The following is a 27,724-nucleotide window of genomic DNA, read 5'->3' as shown; positions in this document are numbered from 1 at the left end:
TACATACGGCTTCATCAAATTACAGTGATATATCCTCACTTCCTTCCTGCGACCGGGCATTCTCAAAGCATAGTTAGTCTCTGAAAGTTTGTGCAACACTTTAACGGGCCCGTCCCAGTGAACTTCAAGCTTGTTCTTTCTTGAAGGTTTGAGGATCATTACCTGGTCTCCGGCGTTAAACGTACGAAGCCTCGCATTCTTGTCGTAATAGAATTTGGCGTTCTTTTGAGCTACTGCCATGTTCTTTCCGACTAGTTCTTGGGTTACGCTTAGCCGTTCCAGTAAATTTAGCACGTATTCAACCACTGTTGGACTCTCCCCTCTTTCCTCCCACATCTCTCTTAACATTCTCAGCGGAGAACGGAGTGTCCTCCCATACACTAGTTCTGCTGGTGAGAACCCTGTCGCTTCATGTGGAACCGTTCGCAAAGCAAACAAAGTTGCCGGCAGACAGTTCTCCCAGTCCTCCTTGTGCTCGTAACAGAGCGCACGCAAAACTCGCTTAAGCACCGAATGCCACCTCTCTACACTGTTTGACTGAGGGTGATAAACAGAACTGTGTATTAACTTTACCCCACACTTCTGCAAGAATGTGGAAGTCAGTGCGCTCGTGAATACTGACCCTTGATCTGCCTGAATTTCAGCTGGAAACCCAACTCGTGCAAACACTGTCAAAAGCGCGTCTACTACTTCGGTGGAGCTGAGCTCTTTCAAAGGGATTGCTTCTGGAAACTTGGTAGCCGGACACAGCATGGTAAACAAGTACCTGTAGCCTGATTTTGTTTTTGGAAGCGGCCCTACCGTGTCTATTACAAGTCGTCTGAAAGGCTCTGTTATTAAGGGCACTACCTTCAGTGGAGCTTTCCAAGTCTCTCCTGGTTTACCAGAACGCTGGCAGGCGTCGCATGATCTTACAAAGTTTTCTACATCTTTGAAACAGCCAGGCCAGTAGTATTCCATAAGCAATCTTTCCTTTGATTTGTTTATGCCTAGGTGGCCGGACCACCCATTTCCATGACAAAGACTCAAAAGGTCCTCCCTATACTTAGTAGGTATGACTAAATGATCTAAAATCCTACCCTTTCGATCTCTGTAATGCCGATACAACAATCCTCCTCTCTCATGTATCGTTACGTTGCGCCTAGCAATGCCTTCTTTAGCTGTGTCATGTAATTTAGCTAAGCTCTCATCATTCTTTTGCTCAGCTGCCAGTGACTCTCTATCCACGCGTAAGAGTTGATCAAAGTTCTTTGAGGCCGGTGATAATAACGACCCTGTCTCGCTTGTGAGCGCGTCTACTTGCTCTTCCTGCAGGCTAGAACTCTGACACTCTAGTGCTACGCTCTCATTGAGCTGGTCAGCTGGCAGGCTCTCCTCAACTGTTCTTTTGTCCCTCGGGCCTAGCTCGGATTCGGGTATTGAAGTTATCCCCTTTTCTGCTTCCACTGGAGGAGCTTGAGCATTTTCAGCCGAAAGCGCCGCGATCTTACGAGCTTGGCCTCGGGTCAATGCCTGTACTATGCCCTCTCCCAGTTTGAGCCCTCTGTCACGCAGTAACTGATTCGAACGATTCGAAAAGATGTAGGGATACTGCAGTGACAAAAATTTGGAAACTGCAGCCTCAGTCTCTAGCTCCCCGAATGGTCCACTGATTTTGACTTTGGCCATGGGCAGACACACGCTGTGTTCTTCTACAACCTGTTTTATCCATGCTACTTCTCCGGTGAAGTCATCTACCGTCACGTAAGACGGATGGACAATGTCCAGCGTGGCGGCACTGTCTCTTAGCACTCGGCATGGTTTTCCATTAACTTGCAGGTCGTGGAGATATGGACTTAAAAGTTCCATATTCTCATCTTTTTCCTCCACGTAGGAAAAAACTACGCTAGTCTTCTCGCAGTTTACAGCTATATGTCCCAGTTTGTGGCCTTTGTAACAGCGAATTGGTCTAACAGATTCGAATTTTCTTTTCTGTTCTTTTTGTGCGGTTTCTCCGTTAAGTTTCTCCTCGCTCTTTTCTGCGGGCTTTTCCGCCATGTTTACAGGCTCTGATCGTCTAGTTTGCGCACCCTTTTTGAACGGAAATGGTTTCCGCGGTTCATTTCGATCGTCCCAGTTTCCCTCCTCGGCGTTCAACTTTCTTCGGGTTGCGTATTCTTCGGCTAATTTAGCCGCCCTTTCCACAGTGTTTACATTACCTCTGTCTTGCACCCACAGTTTCACAGCTTGGGGGAAGGTTTTGTAAAACTGCTCTAGACACATGCATTCAATGATCATGTCTCTGCTGTCGTACGCTTCCGCGCTTTTAAGCCACTTGACTAGGTTGGCCTTTAAGCTATATGCAAACTCCGGATAGCCCTCGCTATCTTTCTTGCCTGTGCTCCTAAACCTTTGCCGAAAAGCCTCGGCTGAAAGGCGGTATTTCTTCAGGAGACTAGCCTTAACTTTTGCATAATCATATGCATCCTGCACACTCAATCTGGCGATTACTTCCGCCGCCTCACACGGCAACATAGACAGCAACCGCTGCGGCCATGTACTCGGGCCGAAGTTAATCTTTCCGCAAGTCCTTTCAAAATTGCTTAGGAACAAGCCTATGTCGGTCCCGACCTCAAATGGCTTTAATAGCCTGTCCATGCGGTACGATTCTGCCTCACTTGATCGTCCCAGAGCGCCTTCACTTCCTTGAGACAACTCCAAACGTTTGCTTTCAAGTTCAAGTTGCATTTTTCTTAACTGAAACTCGCGATCTTTATCGCGTTCCTCTCTCTCTCGTTTTCCCCTGTCCTGTTCTTCTCTTTCTCTTTCCCGTTTCTCTCTCTTTTTGAGAAGTTCCAATCCCATTTCAATATCTTCCTCACTGGCCTGATTGGAAATTAGCTCCGATAATTCCGATTTCAGCATTTCCTTGCTCACATCTAGGCCAGGTTCCTCACCAACAATCAACAATTCGTCTCTCAGCAGTGTCCTTAACTCCATGACTGCTGCTTTACTGCCTTGATTCTGCTCTCTAAATCTAGCTAGGAAAACACAACCTAGCTAACACACAACAATCTAGCTTCCCTACTGTTCTAAACAGAACAAGCACAAAATGAAGCCTAGAGAGTCAAAGCAAAAACCAAGCACTCACCGCAGATACAGCACCATGTCGCAAAGTCCATCCCACCGCTGCCACCAGTTGTCAGGATTGGGGGCTCAATACCATCGCTCGTGGTCCTTTGCCAAGATTGGAGTACGACATGAATTCGAAGGTAGCTGGCCCATGCCGTCGTCCAACTTATTTACGCTGAGGACGTCGATGAAGTGAAGAACTGCTTCTCATCGAGAACGAGGAATATGGGTTTATTTACAGAAATTAAGTCAGTCTAACATGACTGCTTGAAAAAGAAGAGTGTCAGTCCAACATGACTGCATGAGAGAAGTGTGTCCAGCATTCGCACAACAACAGTTTTTATACACTGGGTCCGCCGGCCATATGAGGCGGCGACTGTTCGTTTACTCATCGCCAACTTGCTGCCGTTCCGCAGAACAGTTTACGTACACAAAGGCACGCACATTCCGATGCCCAAACGATGGCGTTGGAGGGGTGCCGTTCTGGGAAGTATCGGTGCCGATCGTGGGTAGCTCGTTGTCTTGCGTGACGCCGAGGCATGGGAAGCACCAAACTACGGCTTTCCCGCGGCAGCTTGTCCATGCGTATCAGATCAGGTCCGCGCTGGAGAACTCCGGAACCATTGTTCGCACACCGAACTCGTTCCGTCACAATGTCGATGAGCCCCATCGACATTGTGACGAAAGGCCGCTTCTTCGAACGCCTCCTATCTGCAGCGACGGTGAGTGGGGATGCGCGTCGTGTCGCCCACTCGTAACCGGGTGGCAATCTTGCCTTGCAGCTCGCCATTCTTAACACTGCTAGCTCCTCGTAATATCCCAGACCGCTGTAGGAAGGGCCTCTACGCTTTCTGGGGCATCTTCTATTTGCCATTTGAATTGAATATAAATTTCTTTATTTCAGTCATGAATGGAATAAAAAATATTCAGATACATTAATGTTTCAGTATTTTTCTGCTGTTGCTTCCGGTCTTGAGTCGGTATCTTCGTTCAAGGTTATACGTTTATAATCACTATATACCTAAGCTATCCTTTCCTTGTTCATCTATTGTCGTTTGGTGCAGTCACTCCTAAACCGTTCTGTGAAGCTAAGACATCACTTCATATTTCTGCATTGCCACATTACCTGTACATGCCACTTATTATCCGTGTTAAGTGCTACAAATGGTACTGTTCTTCACGCAAATCCAGCACTAGAGGACCGCTGTAATCGGCATGTGTATATCCTCCATGTGCGCGATCACGTATCCTGCCACGATTTTATCAACTAATTAATATCCCTTTTAGTACAGTGAATCAATTCATGATTTTGCTCGCTGCTATAAGTAATTTAATTTAATTTATTTATACTGTTAGCCCGACGGGGATAAGAATAAATCAGAATATATAAAAGGAAATTGTGTTAGAAGGACGATGTCACATTTAACATCAAAATCAAGAAATGTCATGCTCCCTCCTCCTCTCCCACCCCACCCCAGAAAAAATATTTAACCAGTGCTTATGACATCTCAGAGAAATAAAAATAAAAACACCACATAAAACAGCACACTTCCTAAAACATAATCATACAGTCTAGAGTTATGTTTCAGTTGCAGCCTATGCACCGCTACACATATTTCAAATTGCTAGAGAATCTGTTTTTATTATATCATATGCGACAGCCTTTAACATTCTTTGTTTTTGGAAAACAGAGAATACTTAAAAGCATCTGCCCTTGCTGGTATAGGCATAAATTGATCAATAGGGTTTGGCATAATGGAATACAGCCTTATTTTATTTAAATACCTTTAAGCGTTAAGTTTGAAGACATCACGGCTAACCGAGAAAAGAAATGTTAACCTGACTACCTTTCTTTGTGGGACTGCTGGCAAGTTTAGAATAGTTAGCATTATCGCTAATTAGTTCATGGAGTGATATTTTGATAACGTAAACCTTGCCGCACGCTTCCGAGTTCTTTAAAGTTTGTTTATTTTGTACTTTCTGAATGGATCCCATATTGCCCTAGCATATTCTAAGGCAGGTCGAACTCATGTTAAGCAGGCAGTTAATGTAACATTTGAAGGAGTGAGTTGAAGCTTCCGTCTTAGAGACGACAGCTTCACCTCCGCTGGATTGCACATAATCAGTTACATGCCTTTTCCAACCCATGTAATATGAAATATAGTAACACCTATATATTTTAAGCGAGTCGCATGCTTAACTTGCTTGCCATCAAGTGTTTAATCAAAAGGAAGCACATTTGTTTATTTCTTTGTATCCCTGCATGCAGCAGCAGAAAATGGCGGCAGCTGCAACGCTGTGCTCTAGGAGCTACCCGACAGCTTCCACGAAAAACAGCGATGCTTCGGCGCACCCCACCCCACCCCTAAAAAAACATAATTGCATATGCCGGCGCTTAAGGCATTGAAGCACAACAAAAACTAATTTCATGAGGTTGATAACATTACAGAAAAAAGCGATGCGATATGTCGAAAATCTCTCGTACAACGACCATACAGGTTTGCACTTTTTTGAACACTCTGTTTCTAAAAGTGAATTAATTATATGAGTTGAAATTGCTCTCTTGCGTCTATAACGAAATCAAGCTCGATCCTTCTAAATATGTTCAATTTCGCTCGAGTATAGGTGCCTTACAAATTAAGGCACGACCATTACAGAACTCCACTTGTGAGGACCAACTACGGAACCCAAATGCTTTCATACTTAATTCCCAGTCTTCTCAACAGACACACACAGGCCATAGAAATTATTCAGAAATGCGTGTCCCTGAACTCTTTAAAAAAGAATGTTAAAGCTTAGCTTCTTTCCTGTCCTAATGATCAATAGGATGTGTATACGAATTTTTTTATAATCCTGAGGTTCCCTTATTTGTAATAATTTTCCTTTATGATTGCAAAAGTATGTACCTTGTTCCGTTGTTTACTTTGCATAAAACATTGTTCCGTATGTAACGATAGTGTATTATGTTCTTGTTTCTGTTGCTACATGCTCTGAGTGTGTGCATTCGGGTGCTGGGGTCCCGTCGGGCAGAGCACATCTGCCTTTTGCCCTTGTATCGGAGACCTTGCTGTCTGAAATTATTATTATTATTATTATTATTATTATTATTATTATTATTATTATTATTATTATTATTATTATTATTATTGTTATTGTTATTGTTATAAAACCAAAGCGAAGAGAGCGACACCCTCAAAGAGTCCGAGGTGCAAGAATACGGCGAGGAAATGACGCGAGAATTCCAGCGCATCACCCTCCAGACGCGTGAGCTTGAGCGCCAGCTGGGGGGACGCCAACGGAGCACTGGGCATGGCCATGCGCCGACACAAAGAGCCTTAACGACACGCAACGAAACCGATGTTCTACGCGGAGAAGACGACGCATGTTTCAGCAGCCTGCCATGACAAGCAACAGCAATGTCGACGCACCTTCATCTCCATCTCGGGCTCCCCGATCGATGCGGTTGCCATTACGGCCGCGCTAGCAGCCACACTCACCTATAAAGTTACTGCATATGCTACCAAAGGTAGCATACACAGTCACTTTACACTCATTAACTCTCACCGTGAACTGATGAAGAAGCTGACTCAAGCATAAGGTGAGGTGATTGTCACTCTTCAATCAAATCTTCAAGCACATGTCGCGACATACATGCATGGCTGATGACATGGCTTCACCGTTATGGCGTCATCTTTGGGTGCCGAAGCGCAGTTGCCGAATTACCACGGTGCTTCCGTGGGACATCTTACGAAGTGATCAAGGCCACCACAACCCAAAGCAACCAGCAACAACCGATCCCGGTGCCCACGGCAGTGGAACTGCCGGGGCCTCCAGCAAAGAGTACCCGAACTTCCTGTTCGCGAAAAGTGGTTATTCAAGTGTGATTTTATTACTATACAAAGAAAGGCATGTCAACCAAAGTCGACGCGAAAGAAGACGAGGTCGGAATACAAGATGTAGGTATTTAAATTTACACTGTTAACGCAAATAACCCCACATGGGAGTTTTAACAAGTGATGTGCTGCCCTAAAAACTCCCTATCCTTGAATATTTACTCCGATATGTGAGAGCAATACAGCGACATTCCCTCACTTTACTCAGATCGCTACCCGCGGGAGGGCTTCGAGAAAATTGCTGAGCAAGTTATTAACAGAAGACTTTATGGGTTTTTAAATATATGTAACATAATAGTACAAATGCAGTACGGTTTCTGCAAGAATAAATCTTCAGAAACCGCTTTACTTGAAATAAAAGAACAAATTCTTGACAACATCGTTCTCGATTTTAGGAAGGCTTTCGATTGCATGCAACATGATGTTCTTTTCGAAAAACTACCTCCTTGTCGAATCCATGGTGTCGCATTATCTTTAATAGAAAGCTATCTCACCTCTTGAACACAGTACACAACAATAAATCGAGTTAGTTCAAAGAGAGAGAGAGAGAGAGAGAGAGAGCAAAGACAATTAAGGCAGGGAGGTCAACCAGACGAGCGTCCGGTTTGCTAGCCTACACTGGGAGAAGGGAAAGAGGGAACAAAAAGAGGAAAGCGGGATAGAGGGAACACTGTGTGTTCACGCAGCAAAGCGCCTTGAAATCAATCAAGTGCAAACAAGTGCTCCGCTGATACTTTAGGCTGCTGTCATTCTGCTGTCTGAAGCCAATCTGGTGCTTTCCCATAGCTGGTGATGCACGTTGAAGTCACCTGTGAAGACCAAGGAGCCACTGGTCGTCAGCAGTACGTTGCAGTACGTGACAGTATATCTTTAAACCCCAACCTTTTTTACTTTAGTGCGAATAGAATGCTGTGGGTGAGCCATGATGCTTACTCAAGACTTGCAAGTACTGGACTAGGAGCATCCAGCACTTGCATTCCACTTCGCGCTGACACTGTGTGCAGATTATTCAAGAGCATTCGAAAAGTATTCATTAGAGACCGGAGCATCATAACCACTTGCCGGTCTTCTTCGGGCAACGTGTCAGGGACCCGCGCTGTGCACTCTACAGCCGTGCGCAGCTGTATCACTTGACGCGGCTCCTGCTCCGGCTGTGGCATCGTCTGTGGCATCGGCTGCAGCTTCGGTTGTGACTTCCGCTGTGGCTCTGACTTTGGCTGTGGCTTTATAGTAGTGCGGACCAAGTTGTAGGGTGTGCTACAATTCTGTTCAGGAAGGAAGGAAATCAACTTTATTCAAGGTCCTGCAGGCCACGAGAGCTTTGGGGCTCTCGTGGAGTGGGCGTCTCCCACGACGGAACCAGGAGGTTGAGTTTCCTGGCGGCGTCGTGGACCTGCTGGACGGCCCAGAGTTGGGGAACGAGTTCTTCGCTCCGGATTGCTACTTCAAACTTGCGCTTGTCCGATTCGGAGTTTATGTGAGCTTGCGAGTACGGCCAGAGTAAATGATAGACGTTAAGGGATGTATTGCAATTGGTGCAATAAGACTTGTCGTAGAGCTCAGGCATGTAGTGGTGTAGTCTGTTTTGCGTGGGGTATGTGTCTGTTTATAGCTTTCTGATTGTGCGTGCGGTGAGCGTGTGGCGTGGCGTGCTATACTGTCTACGTTGTAGGTAGTAGTGTTTAGTGATTTCATTGTATGTAGTGGGGACGTCCTTGTTCTCCGAGTGGTCGGGTGAAGCCGCGCGGTCTGTACGTAAGACCGCGCGCAGCCTCGTGTGCTGCCTAGTTAAGGTTGGACAGCGTCGGAGACAGTCTACGTAGACAGCTAAGGAGATAGCCGAGACAGCTTCGAGGCCATACAATGGAACGCGTTTCTAGCTGTCTGGAAGACACATGGAAGACGTTTCTGCGACGTGACGCCACCTTGCAGGCAGAAGAAAAAGTTGAGAAAAGCATACATTATTTCTGTATTTTAAGTATTTGCACCTGCAAACCTATGAAAAAAAGACCCGCCGTGGTTTCTTAGTGGCTATGGTGTTGGGCTGCTAAGCACGAGGTCGCGGGATTGAATCCAGGCCACGGCGGCCGCATTTTGATGGGGGCGAAATGCGAAAACACCTGTGTACTCAGACTTAGCTGCACGCTAAACAACCCCAGGTGGTCCAAATTTCCGGAGTCCCCCACTACGCCGTGCCGCATAATCAGATCGTGGTTTTGGCACGTAAAACCCCATAATTTGTTTGACCCTATGAAAAACACGATGTAGCTTACATTAAGGGCGTAGGATAGCGTGTCTATGTTTTCTTGTGCGCAGACAACCTTCCTGTCGGCTTTCCAAGCGCCCTGCTCAGCCACCATCTTGTTTGGACAGGAAAGTAGCCTGTATCGTTTGTGACTTCGATGCTGCCGTCTCGAAGCTGTCTACTTTGACTTCCTCGTGAGAATTGGAACGAGACTTAAGATGGCCGGTCTCCCCTTAGCCGTCTACTTAGCCGTCTACAGCGAGTAGTGGAACACAGTCGTATTGTTCTCCGCCATGACCTTGTTATCAGATTTGGATTGGATTCCGCCAGGCCTAGGGGGCAGAGAAGGAGGTGTTGACGGATAAGGCGTACTCTTCAGAGAGGTATCAGCTTTCTTTGAAGTCTGACGGCGTCGGGAGCGTCGTGTTGCGGCTATAGGGCGGCGTTTAGGGAACGGAATCCACCAAGCCCATCGACTGCTACGTCAGGTTGTAGAAAATTAAGGAAAAGGGTTCATTGGTTTAGGTACACGGCTCCAGTACGGAATCCCACTTCATACAGAAGCAAGTTAAACGTCCAAGTTCGTTTGGGGCCATCACTACCATGGCCCCGACCGGCTTCCCCGGAAGCACATGCAATAATCACGATTCGCTCATCAGCACCTACTCTCCCTATCTTATCATTCATTCTACTCTACGACGTATTGCTTGCGTCCCCAACAAATATAACTGCATTTCTGTCAAAGGGTTAGGGCGCTCGCACTCAGTACGACGCACGCGCGGGTCGCTCTTTCCCATGCACTATCCTGTTCTCCGTCGTCATATAAAAATAGCCCGATTTGCAGAGACATTTCTGCCTAAAAGAAAAAAGGAGGAAAAAGGAGAAAAAAGGAGAAAGGTGATCAAAAGCATGAAAAACAAAACTAAGCAGACCCCTTGTTTAACCTAACACCCCGAGAACCAAATGTTTGAAGAACAGAAGCAATGAGGAGGAATAAGCTTTATTGTACTGCGCAAGCGAAGTCTTCGCCCGAGGTGGGCGTCCTCCTCATGCTAGGAGCCCTGTTCACCAGCGCTTCTCACGCTCCTCACGCAACACCCATGTACCTGCAAGTTCTGCGACGTCTCCAACAGAACCAAGCAAAAAAAAAAAGAAAGAAAGAAAAAAAAAGTCTCGCTTCGGCGCGCTGCTTCAGTTCCTCTGAGAAAGCGCCTGCGCTTCCGCCTGCGTCACTCGAGAAAATTATCTGCAGTGACGCTACTCTATGCGACAGCTTCTGTTCCTAGAGCAAAGTTGGCCTCGTCATTTTGTGAGCAGTAAAAAAAGTGTTGAAGCACTCTGGTATATGAAACAGGCAGGGAGGGAAACGTCGGGGTTTCTCCGATGTGTTCGGATGATTTGCTTCCCTTAGAGTAAAATGGGTCGAAAAAAAATTCAAGCAAAAGTACAATACAAGAAGCGCAGCGTTAACATCAAGCGAAGAAAAGAAGCACAGCAGCGCAACCTTTTATTGAACGAGAGCAAAAGTAAAGGAGACAAGTATTGTCAGCCTGACAGCATGTAGCTGGCTTCTCTGTACTGCATGCGTATATGAGGTGCGCCTTGTGAGCGCTTAATTTCATCGAACGCGGACATGAGGTTTTTCGAGATACGTCACGGCTCTTCATTTCAGGAGCTGCAGTCCTTGAGAGCCTTCTTGAACTTCGGCTTGTCTGCTTTCTGAACAGAAAATTTTGCACGAGCATGAGTATTTGTGGAGAGGATTTTTCTCTGCGCTCTTTGGTCTACAGATCATATGGAACCTAAGTGCGCGAAGTTGGGCAAAACGGTTTTTTACAGTATACGTGCCATTGTTGGACCCGCCTCTTCCTTCTTTCGCGCCGCGCACAAATCAAGCTCTCAGTGCAAGTAGACAACGTGTCATTCATTTAGCATACCATGGCGGCGCCTCAAACACGCCAAAGGGGAAACAGGGGCACTAAAGCCGGAGCCCGGATTCGTCCGCGGGTCGAGAGCTCACCGCTGCGCTATGCAAACACCCCCCGCACGCTCCGGCCTCGGCAGCCCCAACACCAAGCACCACTTTGGTCCCAGCTTTGATTCCCCTGCTGCCCCTTGGGAGCCGTGAATACCCTATAGCAGCACCGCCAGCTTTATGATAATGCCAAGTGCTCTCCCGAGACCTCGATTTGCCGGTATAAATTTTATTTAAGCGTGCTAAATGATCTCATAAGAACGAATGACACAGTAAGCGTTAATTTTATTTCCGCAGAAACAAGCGCGAAAGAGCCACGTGTTGAGGCCACAACAAGAAAGACGAGGGCCCTTGTTGAACGTATACCGTGTGTCCTAGCCAACACGTTAGCCAAGCTGTTATAAAGATATTTACAAGACATGGTGCAAGATACGATTCTGAGACCTATATAAGTACATACGGTCGTCATAGGCCGACGCTCCGACCGACCTTTCTTAGAGAGGTCGGTCTCCGCGGCCGAAACGTCGGCCTCTGACGACCGTATACACACCTATATAGGTTTCAACATCGCATCTTGCATGCACCATGTCTTGTAAATATTTTTTTTTCTTTTCGTTGAACAGCTTGGCCAACGTTAGCTTGGACGCCCTATATGTTTATACTGTAAAGAACCACTATCGTGGCTGGGGTGACCGTGTGTGTGCACACATGTTCCTTTCTCGGCTAACGTTGCACAAAAGCTGTGTTCGAGGCGTGTGTACTTTGAGCGCCTGCAGAGACTGCCTTCGAGATTGAAGTGGATGGGAACTTGCATTTACATGGTCGCGCTTCTGATCTGTTGCCGCGCCGCTGTGGCTTCCGGTCCAGTGCCACTCCATTGCGAAACAGAGTTTAGTAACGTTGCAGTATAACGTCGATAGAAAGCGCCCCTCCTCCGCTTTGAGATCTCTTGGGCTCGTGCGAGTGGTCATTCAGAACCGCTCGGCTATCGCTTGAATGGCTAGGGAACTTGTACTTAAGTTTTCGCGGCCTGCGGTCCCCAGCTAGAAAGTAAAGTCAGGACTCTGGAGCTGGAGCGCGTGCCTGACCCACCGCCCATGAAAGCGCCATGCGCTTCTGAGTCGCGGGGAAGTTCGAAGAAAGGATGGTGGTGGTGGAAAAACTTTATTAATTATTGAGAGGGAAGAGGGGAGTAAGGAAAAGGGTAGGGTGGGAGGGAAGCGGTTGGGTGGGTCCCTATTCCAGGACACCAGTGATCCTGGCTACTCTCTCCGCCTGGTCCAAGAGGCCCCTTTGGGCCCCCAGCCCCGGCCGGGCGAGGAGGATCTCCCACGGCTCCCTATTGTAGGCAAGCATCTCAGGCGAGTTCGCTTCTCGTGGTCTTTCTGTACATTCCCACGTCACATGTGGCAGCGAAGGCCATGCACCGCACCATGGACAAGCGCTGGCATGTAGTGTGGGATTTATGTGGTGTGCTCTTCCCAAGTGGGGATAGGTGTGCGTCTGTATTCGTCTGTATGCGCGGGCTTCTTGTACCCCCAGTTGCCGATGCGGGGGGGCAAGGCGCTCTCTCGTGCGACGTTGGTGTTCGAGGATGTCTCGGGCTGTAAGTGGACAGTCTTGGAAAGGGCTGTGGTTCCCCGCTCGGTTTGTGAGTTCTCGAGCTAGGGAGTGTGCCCTCTCATTGCCTGGGATGCCCTCGTGTCCTGGACACCATATGATTGAATGCTCTTCGTGGAGCGCGTCGCCTAAAATTCTCAGCGCGATTCGTGGCAATCTGCCTTGCACGTACATTCTGCATGCTGCTTGAGAGTCGGAGATAACCAGTGCCGAGTGCCCGGTGCTGTCGCTGTGTTTGATTGCCATCGCGATTGCTGAAGCTTCAGCAGTGGCTGTGCATGTTGTATTTATTGAGGCCGTTATTTCGGCTCTTTTCCGCTGGGTGTTGCGAACTGCTACAATGACGTGTCCTCTAGCAGTCCGAGCGGCGTCCGTGTATTGCACTTCTTGATTATTCCCAAAGCTTTTGATGAGTTGCTTGGCTCTGGCTTGTCTTCGGCCTTTGTGGTATTCGGGATTCATGTTCTTTGGTATCGGTGTGGCTTGTATTTGCTTCCTGATGGGGCCTGGTATCTGATGGATTTGGTCACTGCAATATTGCGGTTTCAGCGAATATCTTAGTTCAGTCAGTAGTTGTTGTCCGGCTTGTGTGAGACACAGGCGCTCTGTCTGATTTATCATAACCGCTGCCTTGAGCTCTTCAAAGGTGTTGTAAACTCCTGTGTCGTGTAGTCTTTCATTTGCGGTGTTCACCGGTAATCCTAGCGCCACCTTGTACGCGCACCGTATGATCTGGTCCACCATCTTGATTTCTGTGCGATTTAGGTTTTGATAGGGAAGAGCATATGTTATCCGGCTGATGACAAAAGCTTGAACGAGTCGTATCGTTTCGTTTTCGTATAGGCCTCTCCCTTTCTTTGTGATTCGTCCTATTAGTCTTGCTATTTGCTTCGTTGCCGCTTTCAGGGTCGCGATAGTGTGATCCGCTCGCCTGTTGCTTTGGATCCAGAGGCCCAACACACGAACCTTGGTCTTTTCTGGAAGCATTCGGTTCTCTAGTTGGAGGTGTAGGTTTGGCCTGTTACGGTAATTTCGTCCATGGACTCTGACCCATTCCGACTTTTCTGGTGCACAGGCCATGCCGTGTTCTGCCACGAAGTTTTGAACGGTGTTGATGGCTTCTTGTAGGGTGCTTTCTTTGTGGCCTAACGATCCCTTGTGCATCCATAAGGTGATATCATCCGCATAGAGCGCGAATTTGAGATCTTGGATTTGATGCAACCTTCTTGCCAAATTGTTCATGCCAATGTTAAACAATAATGGTGAGAGTATAGCTCCCTGTGGAGTTCCTTTGTTGGGGAGATTGAGCTTGGGTGATCGCATATCTTCTAAACCTATCGTGGCAGTCCTACCAGTTAAGAAGGATTTGACGTAGTCAAAAATTCTCTTGCCGCATCCCATTTTTTCTAGTTCCTCCATGATGAGCTTATGCGACATAGTGTCGAATGCGCTCTTTAGGTCCAACGCCACCACTATGTTTTCTTCACCAGTCGCCACGTTGTTTATTACTTCGTCTCTTAGCCTAAGGAAAACATCCTGTGTTGACAGATGTTTGCGGAAACCATACATGTACACCGATAGGAGGTTGTGACTTTCGATATAATCAGTTAACCTGGTGAGTATCACTTTTTCAAACAGCTTCCCGAGACATGACGTTAGTGAGATTGGTCTCAAGTTCTGAATAGTTTTCTGTTTTCCCGGTTTAGGGATTAGGACTATGGTGGCTTCCTTCCACTGCTGTGGAATGGTACCAGTTTCCCATATGCCCTTGTTGAAGTAGTCGACTAGTCGTCCGAGTTGCTCATTGCTGAGGTTGCGCAGCATTGCATTGGTGATGCCGTCCGCTCCGGGTGCTGTGTTTCGTCTGATGTCCTGCGCCGCTGCATACAATTCGGCAACCGTAACGGGCTCATCTAGAGGTTTGTTTGCCAGCCCTTTGTAGCTGAGAGATTCGACACTATCGCCCCCTGTGTTAATGTATTTCTCCCTGAGCGCTTGGATCAGTTTATCGGTGTCACCTTTGTATTCACCTACTAGGGTGCGTATCGTTCTCGCTGTTGCCGTCTTTGTAGAGTCCGGGTCTATCATGCTACGTAAGATAGCCCATGTCTTAGCGGTGGATAGCGTCCCTCTCAGTGAATCACAAAATTGGAGCCAATTTTCCGCTTGCAGCTCTCTGGCATACTCATTTGCTTGTTCTGTTAGCGTTGCTATTCTTGCCCTAAGTTTTCTGTTCAGTCTTTGAGTTTTCCAGCGCTTGGTTAAGCTACGCCGGCCCTCCCACAGGTGCAGCAGATGTGGGTCTACTGCAAGTGTTTTCGCGTTAATGGATATGTTTCGTGTTGTGGCTTCGTGCGCGACTTTGAGTTCCTTTGCCCAGTCCTCAGCTGTGTTGGGGGGTGTTGTGGACATTGGATATTTTCTGTATGCCGTCCAGTTTGTGATTCTAGCCTGCTTTGGTGGAAGTTTGAGCCGGGGTGTGGTCATTGAATAACTAATAATATAGTGGTCACTTCCCAGATTTTCGTCTAAATTTCTCCATTGCCCATCCGCTATGTTTAGCGTGAAGGTTAGGTCGGGGTAGGTGTCCCCGCACACGCTATTTCCTAATCTAGTGGGTGTTAGTGGGAGAGTTACTAGTTCTAGATCATATTTCTCTGTAATTTCTACCAGGCTTCTGCCTTTGGGGGTATCTCGTCGGTATCCCCAATGGGTGTGGGGAGCGTTGAAGTCGCCTAGGAGTACAAATTTGTCTTTTCCTTTCAGGTGGCCTAATGCGTATTCTATAATTGCCGCAAAGTCCGGTCGACGTTCTTTGGGAGGACTGTATACGTTACAAATAAAGGTCTTTGCTCTCCCTTTCTTCGATGTGTGTATTTCAATGATTTGGTGCTCGGTTGCGCATTGAGCGACATAGTGTGAGCTCACCGCTATTCCTTTATGCACTAATGTAGCAACCCGCGGGTACTGCTGATTCGTAACTGTGTAGTAATCCCTTAGCTTGACTGTACCCTTTCCTACTTCTTGGAGGCATATAATATCAGGTTTGCTGATGGCCGAATCGATGAAAGTCTGTAGCGCTGCCGCTCTTCTTTGGAAAGAGCGGCAGTTCCAATGCCATATCTCAGCGGTGTCTACGATTCTGGGTGTTTTACTGGCCATTGTTGATCACGCTTTCGACGTCCGTCGAGTCCGAGATTATGCCATTCTTGGCTTTTCTAGCCGACGGTGCGCTGGGGTTGCTATTCGCTCTTTTACGCAGTGGTCTTTGTCGGGCTAGCGTTTCTTCCACGTATCCTTTAAGTCCCTGTAAATCAGCGTATAGTTGTTCTTGGAAGTTTTGGATGCTTTGCATCTGCTGCACTAGGAGTTGTAGTGTTTTGTCCTTAGTGGGTGTCACTTTCGTGTGTTCTTGTTGTGCCACATGTGTGGGTTTTGCTTGTTCCGCCTTAGCTGTGAGTTGGCTTTTAAGTGCGGCGATCTCCAGCCTCAGTTCTTCTAAGCTTCGCTTGAGTTGCCTATTTTCTAATACAATTTTTTGGTATTCTGGGTTTGATGTTATGGGAGCCGTGGTACGAACCATCCCCGCCCAGCTCACCTTGTTGTCGGTGGGTTCCTTCTTCCTTGTTGGAGTGGGAGATCTTTGCCTGGACCCTGTAAGAATGGGCTGGCGGTGGGAAGTGGGGTGGTCTGAAGAGTCAGAGTCCTTATGTCGCCTTCGTCGCTCTCTTGATCGGGATCGCTGTCGTCTTGGCGACGCCGCTGGTAGGTCTTCTTGTCGCTTTAATGGTGGCCATCCGTCGTCGTCCGTTTCATCTGTGTCGTACCACCGTGGCCTTGGTACAGACTCCTTGATCGGAGTTTTGAGTAGTCTGGAGGAAGACTTCCTATGCGTTTTGTTGTTCTGCCGTGGCTGTTTGTACCGTTTCTTGCAGTCCTTCGAACCGGCAAGATGCTCCTCTCCACAAGTAGAGCAGGTGGGTTTACATTCGTGCTCTGGCTGTGGCTCCTTAGTGCCACATTTGCTGCATACTGAGGTATGGGGCTGAGGGCACACGTCCGTTCTGTGGCCTGTTTGCATGCAGGCGTTGCAGAATTGTACGGTGTTCTTGAATGGGTAACAGGGTATTTCTCCTCCCATGTAGTAGACAAAACGTGGTATCATGGGGCCATAGAAAGTAATGACCGCTGTCTTTGTTTCCCCAAGCATGCGCGCTCGTAGTATCTCCACTCCTTGGGTTCTGATGCGCAGGTTGGCTTGGAGTGTTTCCGGACTCGTGTGCGGTGCAAATCCGTGCACTACACCTTTCTTTGTGTCTTCTCCGGCCGTCACGTAAGCGTTCACTGCGTGTTGTTTGCCGTTGATAACGAGCGTCGTTATCTTCCTGACTATATCTGCTACCTCTTGTTTGGGGGTAGATATGATAAAGATGTTTGATCCTGGCTTTAGCCGTAAAAGGAAGTGTTCCCCTCTCACCTTCCTTTGTGTGGCCATGATGACCGCTTCGGAAATCTGCGGAGCCGTCAAGTCTTTAATTGGTAGCCCTTGATGTGGTCGGACTATTATTTTGAAGTCTTCCTTTGGTAACGGAGGTAGTCTGTTGAGTCGTGGCTTTTTCTTCATCGGCAGCTTCTTGGCTGGTCCGAGGTGCTGGCTCGACGAGTCGTGGGCAGCCCCTGCTCCCATGGTTTTTCTTCCAACTCTAGCGAGAGCCTTCTTCTGGCGAACAGTTAACACCGTTTGCCAGTCTCCTCTGTCCTCCTCCTGCCCGACGCGTGTGACGGGCATATCGGTGTCTTGTAGGATGATACTATCGCCTTCGTCGGTGTCTTGGTACTCCATTTGTTCCCGGTCCTGGTCCGAGAGCGTCGCTCGTACTTTTAGTGGTTCGTGCGAGCTTGAAGCTTCAATGTAGTTTGGTTCAGGCGTGCTCGTCGTAGCGTTCGTCGCCCCCGTGGGCGTCGCAGCTGCGGACGCAGCCGGCGTCTCCATCTGTTGCGGCAGCGCGCGCGGCGTCTCCCGCGCAGCAGCCACCGCCGCCGTAGTCGGCGTTAGTGTTAGCAGTCTGCACACGTGTGGCGGGCACGTCCTGGCCCTTGTTTACGAAAATACGAAGGGCTCACCGCTAACGCTGGTGTGTGCAGAGTCCTTCGATGTTCCCGAATCACGTATTGCACACGAAATTCAGCACATCGTAGGAAAAACTGGTCAAAAGATAGAAAATCACGGAGCTCCATGCAGAGCCAACCACTCCGCTCGGCTCCACCTCGGCGTTCCCCTCGAAGAAAGGAGCGCGCAATGTTGGGAATAACTGTGGTGCAGAAAGTCATGCAGAAGTTAACTATCAGTTTGTTTAAGTATGCATACTTTGCATCTAAAATCTAACTGCTTAATCGCACTCTGCAGTAATTGATGAGAAGTTGTACAGAAAACAGCGCGAGTGACTAGAATGGGAACACAGAAAACTAGTGTTTCGTCCTTTTGTATACGACGCCGGCGTGAAACGAAGAGTACAGAACTCCATATAAGCAAATGTGAAGAGTTGAGCACAACATTATCGATGTCTCGATCAAGTTCTATGCGCTAACTTCAGTGAGGAAAAAAAGAAAGGAAGAAGAATGGGTGTATACTTACGGTCTGCTGGTTAGTGAATTCTGAAATCTGAAAATAAAAATATGGAAACTTCTCAATTATTTATTCGCGCATAACTTCATCAAGCTGTGCAAGTCCTGTCTGTTACAGCACAAACTATAAGAGCGAGCGAATTTCGACAATACATTTCGGAAGGACTTTTTGTTCGGCTGTATTACTAATTAAGCATACCATTTGCTATCGTTAAAGCACAAATGTAAAACACACACGCACGCACACGCATGCACGGTGAAGTATACAACATTTATTTATTTATTTATTTATTTATTTATTTATAGATACTGCGATCTGAAATCAGATCATAGCAGGGTGGGTATACATAGATATGTACAAGCATGTACATAAGATATGTACAAGCATGTACAAACATAAGCGCTCACGCGCTCTAATGACAAGAAACTTTGACAGCACAGCAATGTATTTTGTAGCTGCGCAATCAGAACTGTATAGCACACAGGATTTGCAAACGCAAGTCCGCAAACCACGACTCCTTTTCGCACGCCTCGCACTTACGCCTTATAGTTGCTGTGTACAGCCCTACAACGTCATGTGTTTCGTTATGGCCACTTTTCTCTTGCCTTTCGCTCTATTACCATGTTTTTCCCTGTAGTTGTTTTCTTATGGAATCCGTACTCATAGGTGTGACAGTGACAGTGACAGTGACAGTGACAAGAACTTTATTAGAGTGCCCTGAGGAACTCGATTGGGGGGAATCGAAGGCTCCCCGATCAAGTTGGTGGCTCCGCGCACGACGGGACAGGGAAGTGGTGGCTCTCCGCGAGGTCGCGGGCCCTCTGGACGGCGTGTAGTTGATTTGTGAAATCCGAGCTCTTCAGCAAGGCGTCCCACTTGGACTTGTTATGAAAGTCGGAGCCCGCGTTGTACGGGCACAGCCAGAGCATGTGGTCGAAGGAGCAGCACGCGTGACCGCATTTAGAGCACGATTGCGGGAAGTTCGGGTCTATCCAACTAAGAGCTCTCGGGGTAAGGTAGGATCTCGTCTGTAAAAGCCTGAAAGTATACAGCCTGAGCCGTGTTCAGTTTCGGGCTGGGGGGAGGGAATTTCCTCCTGCCGTGTCTGTAATGTGACGTAATTACGTGAAAGGTCGTAAGATTATCTTTGAAGGGGCAATCCTGCGGGAGAGCCGGACCGTTAGCTCGGGCGTGGTTCGTGAATTCACGCGCCAGGCAGTTGGCCCGCTGGTTAGAGTTGCAACGCGCTTGGTTAATTACATCGTTCACGTGCGCCGGGAACCACGCTATGTTATGACCTCCAATGTGTTCTCGCGTAGTAATACGAAAGGATCTGTTGACGATGTCGGCTGCGTGTTTACAAACTAGAGCGGACGAGAAAGCCCTGACCGCCGTGCGCGAGTCGGAGAAAATGGAAGCCGGGCCTTTTGCGGCTTGAAGAGACAAGGCTATCGCGGTTTCCTCCACCTCGTTCGCGTGTTAAGCGTAAATTGGTGCGGCGCTGGTAAGTGTTCCGCGCGCGTCAACGATCGTGATTGCAAACCTGTCTTCGCTGCCATATTTGGCGGCGTCGACGAAGAATGCATCTGCCCCGTAAGGATCGATTCGTCGAAGGAAGATTTTAGCCCGCGCTCTTCTGCGATCTTTGTTATATATTGGGTGGATGTTCCTCGGTACGGGTGTATTTGTATTATTTTACGTATTTGATTGCCCCGCTTGTCGACCGCCTGATTCGCGGCGTGGTGGCGGAGCGGGCAAACTGAACGTAAACATCGTCGAGCTTTTACCGTGTGAGTAAACAAAAAAAAGGAAAGAAAGAAAAAGAGAAATAATTTGCGTAACAAAATTAGTGCGCAGCCTCGCTAGCACATTTTACGCGTGGGAAGTAGCAGGGGCCGCTTCTGTGGTTTCTGCCGTGCATGGCGGTGTATGATACAGTGCGCGCAGAGCATCTGCGGGGCATAGCAGCTCACCAGGGTGTCGCCCGCCGCAGGGGAGGCGCTGCACAGTGACAGGACGGCCTGGGCCGGTGGCTTGCCGCCGAACATGGCCTTGGTGTTCTCCCACAACTCCAGCGTCTGCGACACGCGCGCGGGAAGCACTTTCTCTGACACGTACAGCACGCGCCGTGAACGTCACACACACACACACAGACATACATATATATATATATATATATATATATATATATATATATATATATATATATATATATATATATATATATATACACGAGAAGAAAGGGGCTTAACCGAGGGGCCCGATTTTTATTAGTCATATCATAAGAAGCCAACAAACACTGACACCAAGGACAACATAGGGGAAATTACTTGTGTTTAATAAATGAAATGAAGAAACGATAAATTAATGCAAATTTAAAGTGGATTAAAGAACAACTTGCCGCAGGTGGGAACCGAACCCACAACCTTCGCATTTCGCGTGCGATGCTCTACCAATTGAGCTACCGCGGCGCTACTTCCCCATCCACTTTCTTGATTATTTATGTGTCATAGTAGAACTCTGGGAGTGTTAGCCAGCGCCACCACTCACAGACCTTGGCGGCGGACGTGGAACGTCCTTTTTGCCGCAGGCGTCACGAGAACGTGATCTTTTTGGGTGAAGGCAACTAGTCAATAAACCCACATATGCCACATGAAGGCTTCAGCGTAGCCGGATTCAAATAAGACCCTCGTTATGTAATACATACATACATATATATATATATATATATATATATATATATATATATATATATATATATATATATATATATATATATATATATATATATATATATATATATATATATTCGAATAGAATTGTGCGCGGAACCCGGAGAAATAATCATCAAAGATATATTCACACGTTTAACAACGATACAAGTACTGTTATTCTGCTAAAGTTTCGGCCGGTGGCCCAGCTTTGATCGGTGTGAACGAGACTACAGAACACTTCGTTCCTAAAGTGTCGCAAAGGGAAAAGACACCTGGGAAGCGCATGTGTCTCCAGACAAAGCGGTAGTGAAAAAAATAACGACACTAATTTTTTTTCCGAGGACGGGGGTGCAGGGCAAATGGATAGAGTGGCGGGATGGGTAGAGGGATGGGTGGCTGCGAAGAGTCGTCCTCACCCTCGAAGAAGCGGGCAAAAAAAGAGAACGCGTTCATTCGACGCCGTCGTAGAAAGGACGCTTTGTGATTTTTTTTTTCTCGTTCTTTTTTTCCGGGGTGCTCATTTTCAAGCTTTACGAAAATTTTAAAGGTCGCCTGCTGCTGATAACATTATTCTAGTCCGTGAGCTGAATTATTCACAGAGGCACACATTATACTTGCACGAGAAACCAAAACACATATTCGACTAATTAACAAAAATCACTAATTAGCGTCTTAGTTAATTAGTATACGGCACATTTTGAAATTTTCGAATTGTGGCGGGTGACTTCGAGAGTAACTTCCGCTTGGAATGAATTTTGTGGATGACCCCAGTTTCGAGATATTCGTTCCCAAAGGCTACGACGAAATCCAGTGGTGGTCCAGTACTTTTACCTTCGATGCATAGAAAGGCGTTTTGTTAAAAATAAAAAAAAGTAAAGGAAGAACAGAGTTTTTTACCACAAGTTTGACAGCGCTTACCTCGAAACTGCAGGTGATAGTTTCAAAATTCGCTCCAAGTGGATGACCACAATCGTAATTGATGACCAATGTAACTATAACTAAAATAAGGTAATTTGCGAAATTTCGTTGTCAGCTATGCATCTTGATTTTCCACTATATGTGCGGCCTCTCCGAGTGATGCGTGGGATATGCGTAACTTTTTTTCGCTCATGTCCTGGCTCTGTAAAGTTGTTACAGCGAAGCTGTGAAGAGGATCGCGTTTCACAACGGTTTTCGTGCGGCTACGACGAAGGTGTGGTCGCGGTCAGCAGGGTGGTCGGTGTGAAACGTTATCCAGCTCAGCACAGCCAGCAACCCGGCCGGTGACGGAGCCTCGAACTGTTCACTTTGCCACGCGGGGTGTGCCAGAATGGTGTTCTCGGCAAAAAAGAAAAAAAGAAAAGACGGGATTTCGACCAATCAGGCGAGGCCAAGCGAACTTTTCGCCTTCCGAACCGTTATAAGATCGCATCGCTAGCATGGTCATAGTTTTATAACGCGCAGCCGGTCAACGAAGTCAGTGAATCGCTATCGCTTAGCTATCGCTATCGCTAAGATAAAGCGACACAGCCTATAGCAGGCCGCGTTGGAACACGTTGCGAGATGGGCCGCGGTTTTGTAGCGATGCCTTACGCCTTATTCTATGCTATTCTTATCATCCTCCTCACACGGCCGCCCGATCCCATTGATAATGTGGACAGACCATCGCTCTGACCACTGGCCAAGCGCGAAAAGTCTGAAAAAGAATAGAATCGGAAAAGGCATCGCTACAAAATACCGGCCATGCGAAAAGTCTGAAAAAGAATAGAATCGGAAAAGGCATCGCTACAAAATACCGGCCATGCCCACGTTGTCACGGCCGGCACAGGATGCAGGAATGTGCGTTGGATGTAACGGAGAGTATGGAATAAGCTCGGATCTAGCATTTGAAAAGGTTCGGGTATATTGAAGGTACAGCACTGGACAGAGTGAAGAGTCAAGTTGCGAAGGCTTGGGTTAGATTTTCGGCCTGCATTGGACAGCTAGAGCGACCTCTAGGACTTCTGAAGGTTGTGAGAACCCCCTTATAACAGCTTCGCTGTCTTTGATGCGTTAGTTGCTCGAATCGGCGTACAACTGCGAATGATTCATTTTTTTTTATCGGCACGCCACATTTGGACCAATCGCACAACGGCACGCGAATTTATGCGAAGAAATGCATCTACTTGAAATCGGCCACCTTTCAGTCATGGTTTGACTTACCCCCTTCGGCGACTTGGACAAAGTGCAGTCCAGCATCTCCGTGAGCTTGGCTTCGTCCATCTCTGCGAGTAGAACGCCCGAAACTAAAGCGCGTCGGACATGTTTTTCTTTTTTTTTTGTAGAACAGACGCAGTTTGTATAGAGTGTCGATTCTCTCTGCTCGTGTCGTGCCCTTGAAAAAATTGGCACGCAACCGCGAGGGCAATTGCTCACGCAAATGAGAATTCACACCGTATAAACGCATAATTTCTTCGATATGTATGGAATGGAGAACGATGCCAGTTATTGTGCATGTCCCCAAATCTCTAAGCCGTTCACTTATCTACAAATATTTCTTTTTATTTTACCCTGAGGAAAGGATTTTAATTTTTTTTCCCTGAGGAAAGGATAAATAAGTACACGTGTTAGAAAGACTGAAAAGTCACAATTAAGAGCGAATTAAAAAAAAAAGGATAAGTTCAGAGGCATGTGGACCCGCCGTGGTTGCTCAGTGGCTATGGTGTTGGGCTGCTGAGCACGAGGTCGCGGAATCGAATCCCGGCCACGGCGGCCGCATTTCGATGGGGGAGCAAAGCGAAAATACCCGTGTACTTAGATTTAGGTGCACTTAGAGAACCCCGGGTGGTCGAAATTTCCGGAGTCCTACCCTACGGCGTGCCTCATAATCAGAAAGTGGTTTTGGCACGTAAAACCCCATAATTTAATTTAACTTAGAGGCATGTGGAATGGTACGTACTTTGAAGCTATATTAGAGGTAACAAAGCAATTCTCGAACTATATATGTATACGTGCAACGCCCTACTTTCAGTGTCTGGAGGAGGCCACGATCCAAGGATATAGTTAAAAAGAGAGCGCATGGCTTCTTACCACTCTATAAGCTTGACCCATATTTTTTTTTTGCTTGACGGACAAAAAAACAGATAGTTTTTAAACTCCAGGTCTAACATTAAAGTTGTATGCCATCTGCGAAGGGGGACTAATTTACTCGTACGTTTTTTTTTTTCCTTTGTTCCATGCATCAATAAACGGTCTTGCACGCCGTGGTCCGTGAGAACATCTATGAGATGTTCACTTTCGTGAAAGGAATAATAACAGTAGTAGTTACGCTTATAGACGTGCTGTCAGTGATTTTGGACCTTGCTGAAAAACTTTTTGTGTGGCTTGGCGGCGACGGAATTTTCTATCTTGGGCTTTTATACGGCAAATGAGCCACCGTCAAAACTCTGGATTTGGTTGCATTCGGCCAAGAATGGGGTCTTTGCTTTTTAGCCACCACGGTATCCGGATCTAACCTCTAAATATACATTTTTTTGGTTGTATGTCAAATATTGAGTCTGCTTACTACCTTTTCCGTCTGACCTTTATATAATGAAGATCATTGTTTAACCAGCCGGAGGCCGTGATAAACAAGGCTCATATCGGGGAATTGCAAGTTCGGAACAAAACCTCACTTCTCATGTAGGCATATCTAATTCTGTGCCCTAGGTTTCATTTTGTTGGTACAAGCGATGTGTGAAATCGGCGAGGTCACTAATGATGGCCGTGCATTGTTTGCAAAACTTGAATTTCTTTTCTTGCAATGTGGTCTGATTGCGTTGTCAACGAAAGAACAGAACGGTTGCTTGTGGCTAAAACAAATATAAACAACTTGCGTAGATAATCTCGTATAGCTTCATTCTTTCAAGGCTGAAGGCTGCACGCAAAATTGCCGCCCGACTGGCTGCTCGAGACACTTGCCTGTATTCACGGACTTCTTTCACGCTCGGAAAAACACATTTATGTAGCACTTATTGAGCAACATAAAGCTGTATCAGGAGTTTTTCATGTCACTCTACAATTTTCGCATAGACACGTTTTGATCCAATATATAACATTTAAGAAGTTAATTAATTAATTATGACTGATTATGTAATTAGGTAGAATGAAACAAAAAATAATTTGAGTATCTCCAAGCGACGGCAAACAACATTACCTTGGTTCTGTCCAGCTACGCGACATTCGCATATTTTAGACTCTGTCTAAAGTTAGCTTGGACACCCTGTGTAAGGGGTGTGAGGAGTAGAGGGCAGTCGGGATGGGCAAGAAGTGATGGGCTTCTGTAACATTACCTTACATGCAGAAAGTTCATCACTTATCGCGCGCATTTCGTAGCTGCCTTCAGATAAAAATAGTTAATTCAAGCTCAATCAGATAAAAAGGTATAACGCGTTAGTTTGTACACTTTTTCTGCTCTCACATGTGTGGTGGGTACGAAATGACGCATTGCGTGGCTGTCATAATTAGAACAGCCGAACAACGTGTACAGAAACAGATAGCCTACGGTATTTTTCTGTGTTACGTTTTTTTTTCCATTTTTTTTGGTATACACCCAAATATTTTGGCTGAAAGTGGGTAAAATCGGAAGCCTGTTTTCGAGCTACTCGATTCGAATAGCGTGCCAGTAGCAAAATAAAACGGCTAGTTATACAGGGTGATCGTTTTTTTTTTAAGCTTTGCGGAATTTTTAGAAATCGACTGTGGCAGATAGCATAATTCTTGTCCTTGAACTTGATTATTCGACGAGGCGGGCATTACTAGCACGAAAAGTCGAAACAAATATTCAAATCATCAAAAAAAATTCAGTAATGAGCTTCTCAATTAGTTACTTTACCGAACATATTGCACTTTACCAATTGTAGCCAGTCAGCTTGCAAGACGTATCCACCTGAAGTTAATTTGCAGGATGACGCCAGTTTCGAGATATTACTTCCCGAAGTGGGGTACAAAATACATGGGCGTTGCAGTTACTTTTGTGGTTCATTGCGTGGAACAGCGTGTTGTGACAAAAGTAAGTGGAACAACCGTGCATTTTAGGGCGAATTAGATGGCGCATATCTGCAAACACGACGTCATTCTGGAAACTCATTACAAGTGGATACACCTTGTAAACTCACCGGCTACAATTATTAAATTGCAATATGTGCCGTAAAGTAATCAATTCAAAATATAATTAGTGTTTTTTTTTGTTAATTAGTTGTACATATTTGTTTCGATTTTATCGGGTAAGTAAGGATCCGCCTCTCGTAATAATACAGCTCAAGGACTAGAATTACGTTATCTGCAACAGGCTATTTTCAAGACGTAAAAAAATGATCACCCTGTAGATACGCTTGGCAGAGCGCAGGCTTTTCTGCCTACAGGCAGGAAAACCTGCGTCCCGTGGCCCTGTGCGGAGCTAACTCAGGCGTATTGGTACAGCTGTTCGATAGCTCTCAGACGGGGTTTTCTGAACGTTGAGGTGGCCAAAAAACCAGAGTTACGCACTGCTTGATAAAGGTCGACTGCGTATACACACACATCGCTCACGCCATGCAATGCGCGACGCACCCGCCGTTTCTGTATAGGTATCTCTTGCGGTGTGGAATTACCCTAAACTTTATCGTGGCTTTCATGCACGTTCCAAAAACCATATTGTGGGAACTGCAAAACGAAGCACTGCATGGCGAAACAGTGGCGTTCGTGGGACCTTACTTATACCGCTACTAATTTGGTCTTGCATGGTTAGCACTTGCGCGGATATATAGCTTCCGGCTCGGCGAAACAGGTTGAAAATTGCCGAGGTGTATATATACGCGCCAACGCCGCACGGCGGTCCCCGAAACGTCAGGCACCGCGTATTCGTGCTGTCGCAGCGAAATACATACCGCAGAGATTCCCTTTCAATTGCGCCAGGGTGTCGTCGGTCGATAGCAGGAGGACCGCTGCTACGGCGAGAAGAATCCTCGGTGTCCAAAGCGCCATGTCCCTCACTTGTTCACTCTCGTCAGTGAGCTCCGGGCGCGCAGTGGGGGCTTCGAGCTGCTGCTTTCCGAGTCACCGCAGCGGCGTGTCGTATTTCAAGGGTCTCCCCCTCAACTCGGCTGCAGTGTTGACCTAGTCGTTCGCGATATCAACACGTGCGTGCTGTCGTGAAGGGGCCCGATCATTTGTCTCACCGTTGTCGCGTTACTTATGCAGCAGGCCGCAACTTGCCTCGTAGAATTATTAAGGTTCCTTTGGAAAACCTCCTCCCCTTCCCTTTTTTTCTCTGCGACCACAGTGGGGTAGCGCCTGCATAAGTAACGAGTTACCTGTGGTGCCTCATGTTGGCAGAGCTGTTTTCAGCGCGGTGTTGTGCATATCGACCGCTGCAGGTGCCATTGATTTAGAAATAACGCCCCGCTCAAACATGCGTCGACGTCGCGCACCTATACACAGGAATAAAAAAAAATGTGCCTGGTGCTTGAGAGAGTCTCGCATTTTAGAAAATTGACCGCCCGAACACTATATATGTTACTGAGCACGAAATGCTTAAAAAGATAGAGAAAGAAAAAGAGAGCA

At 47.0% G+C, this 27,724-nt stretch overlaps 1 protein-coding gene across 1 annotated transcript; it reads right to left on the bottom strand.

Moving 5' to 3' along the window:
- Nucleotides 1–10,626: 10,626 nt before the first annotated feature.
- Nucleotides 10,627–27,200, bottom strand: LOC139055118 (uncharacterized). Its single transcript, XM_070532726.1, has 5 exons — nt 27,049–27,200; nt 23,366–23,427; nt 20,444–20,548; nt 18,480–18,506; nt 10,627–10,968 (listed from the first exon to the last, which is right to left on the bottom strand). The coding sequence occupies exons 1-5, from the start codon at nt 27,143–27,145 to the stop codon at nt 10,918–10,920; spliced, it is 342 nt and encodes a 113-aa protein (XP_070388827.1). The 5' UTR covers nt 27,146–27,200; the 3' UTR covers nt 10,627–10,917.
- Nucleotides 27,201–27,724: the final 524 nt, after the last annotated feature.

Source organism: Dermacentor albipictus, chromosome 1, assembly GCF_038994185.2.
Source record: "Dermacentor albipictus isolate Rhodes 1998 colony chromosome 1, USDA_Dalb.pri_finalv2, whole genome shotgun sequence".
NCBI classification, from domain to species: Eukaryota; Metazoa; Arthropoda; class Arachnida; order Ixodida; family Ixodidae; genus Dermacentor; species Dermacentor albipictus.
The sequence above is the reverse complement of the archived record's forward strand: the minus strand, read 5'-3'. Positions and strand labels throughout refer to the sequence as shown.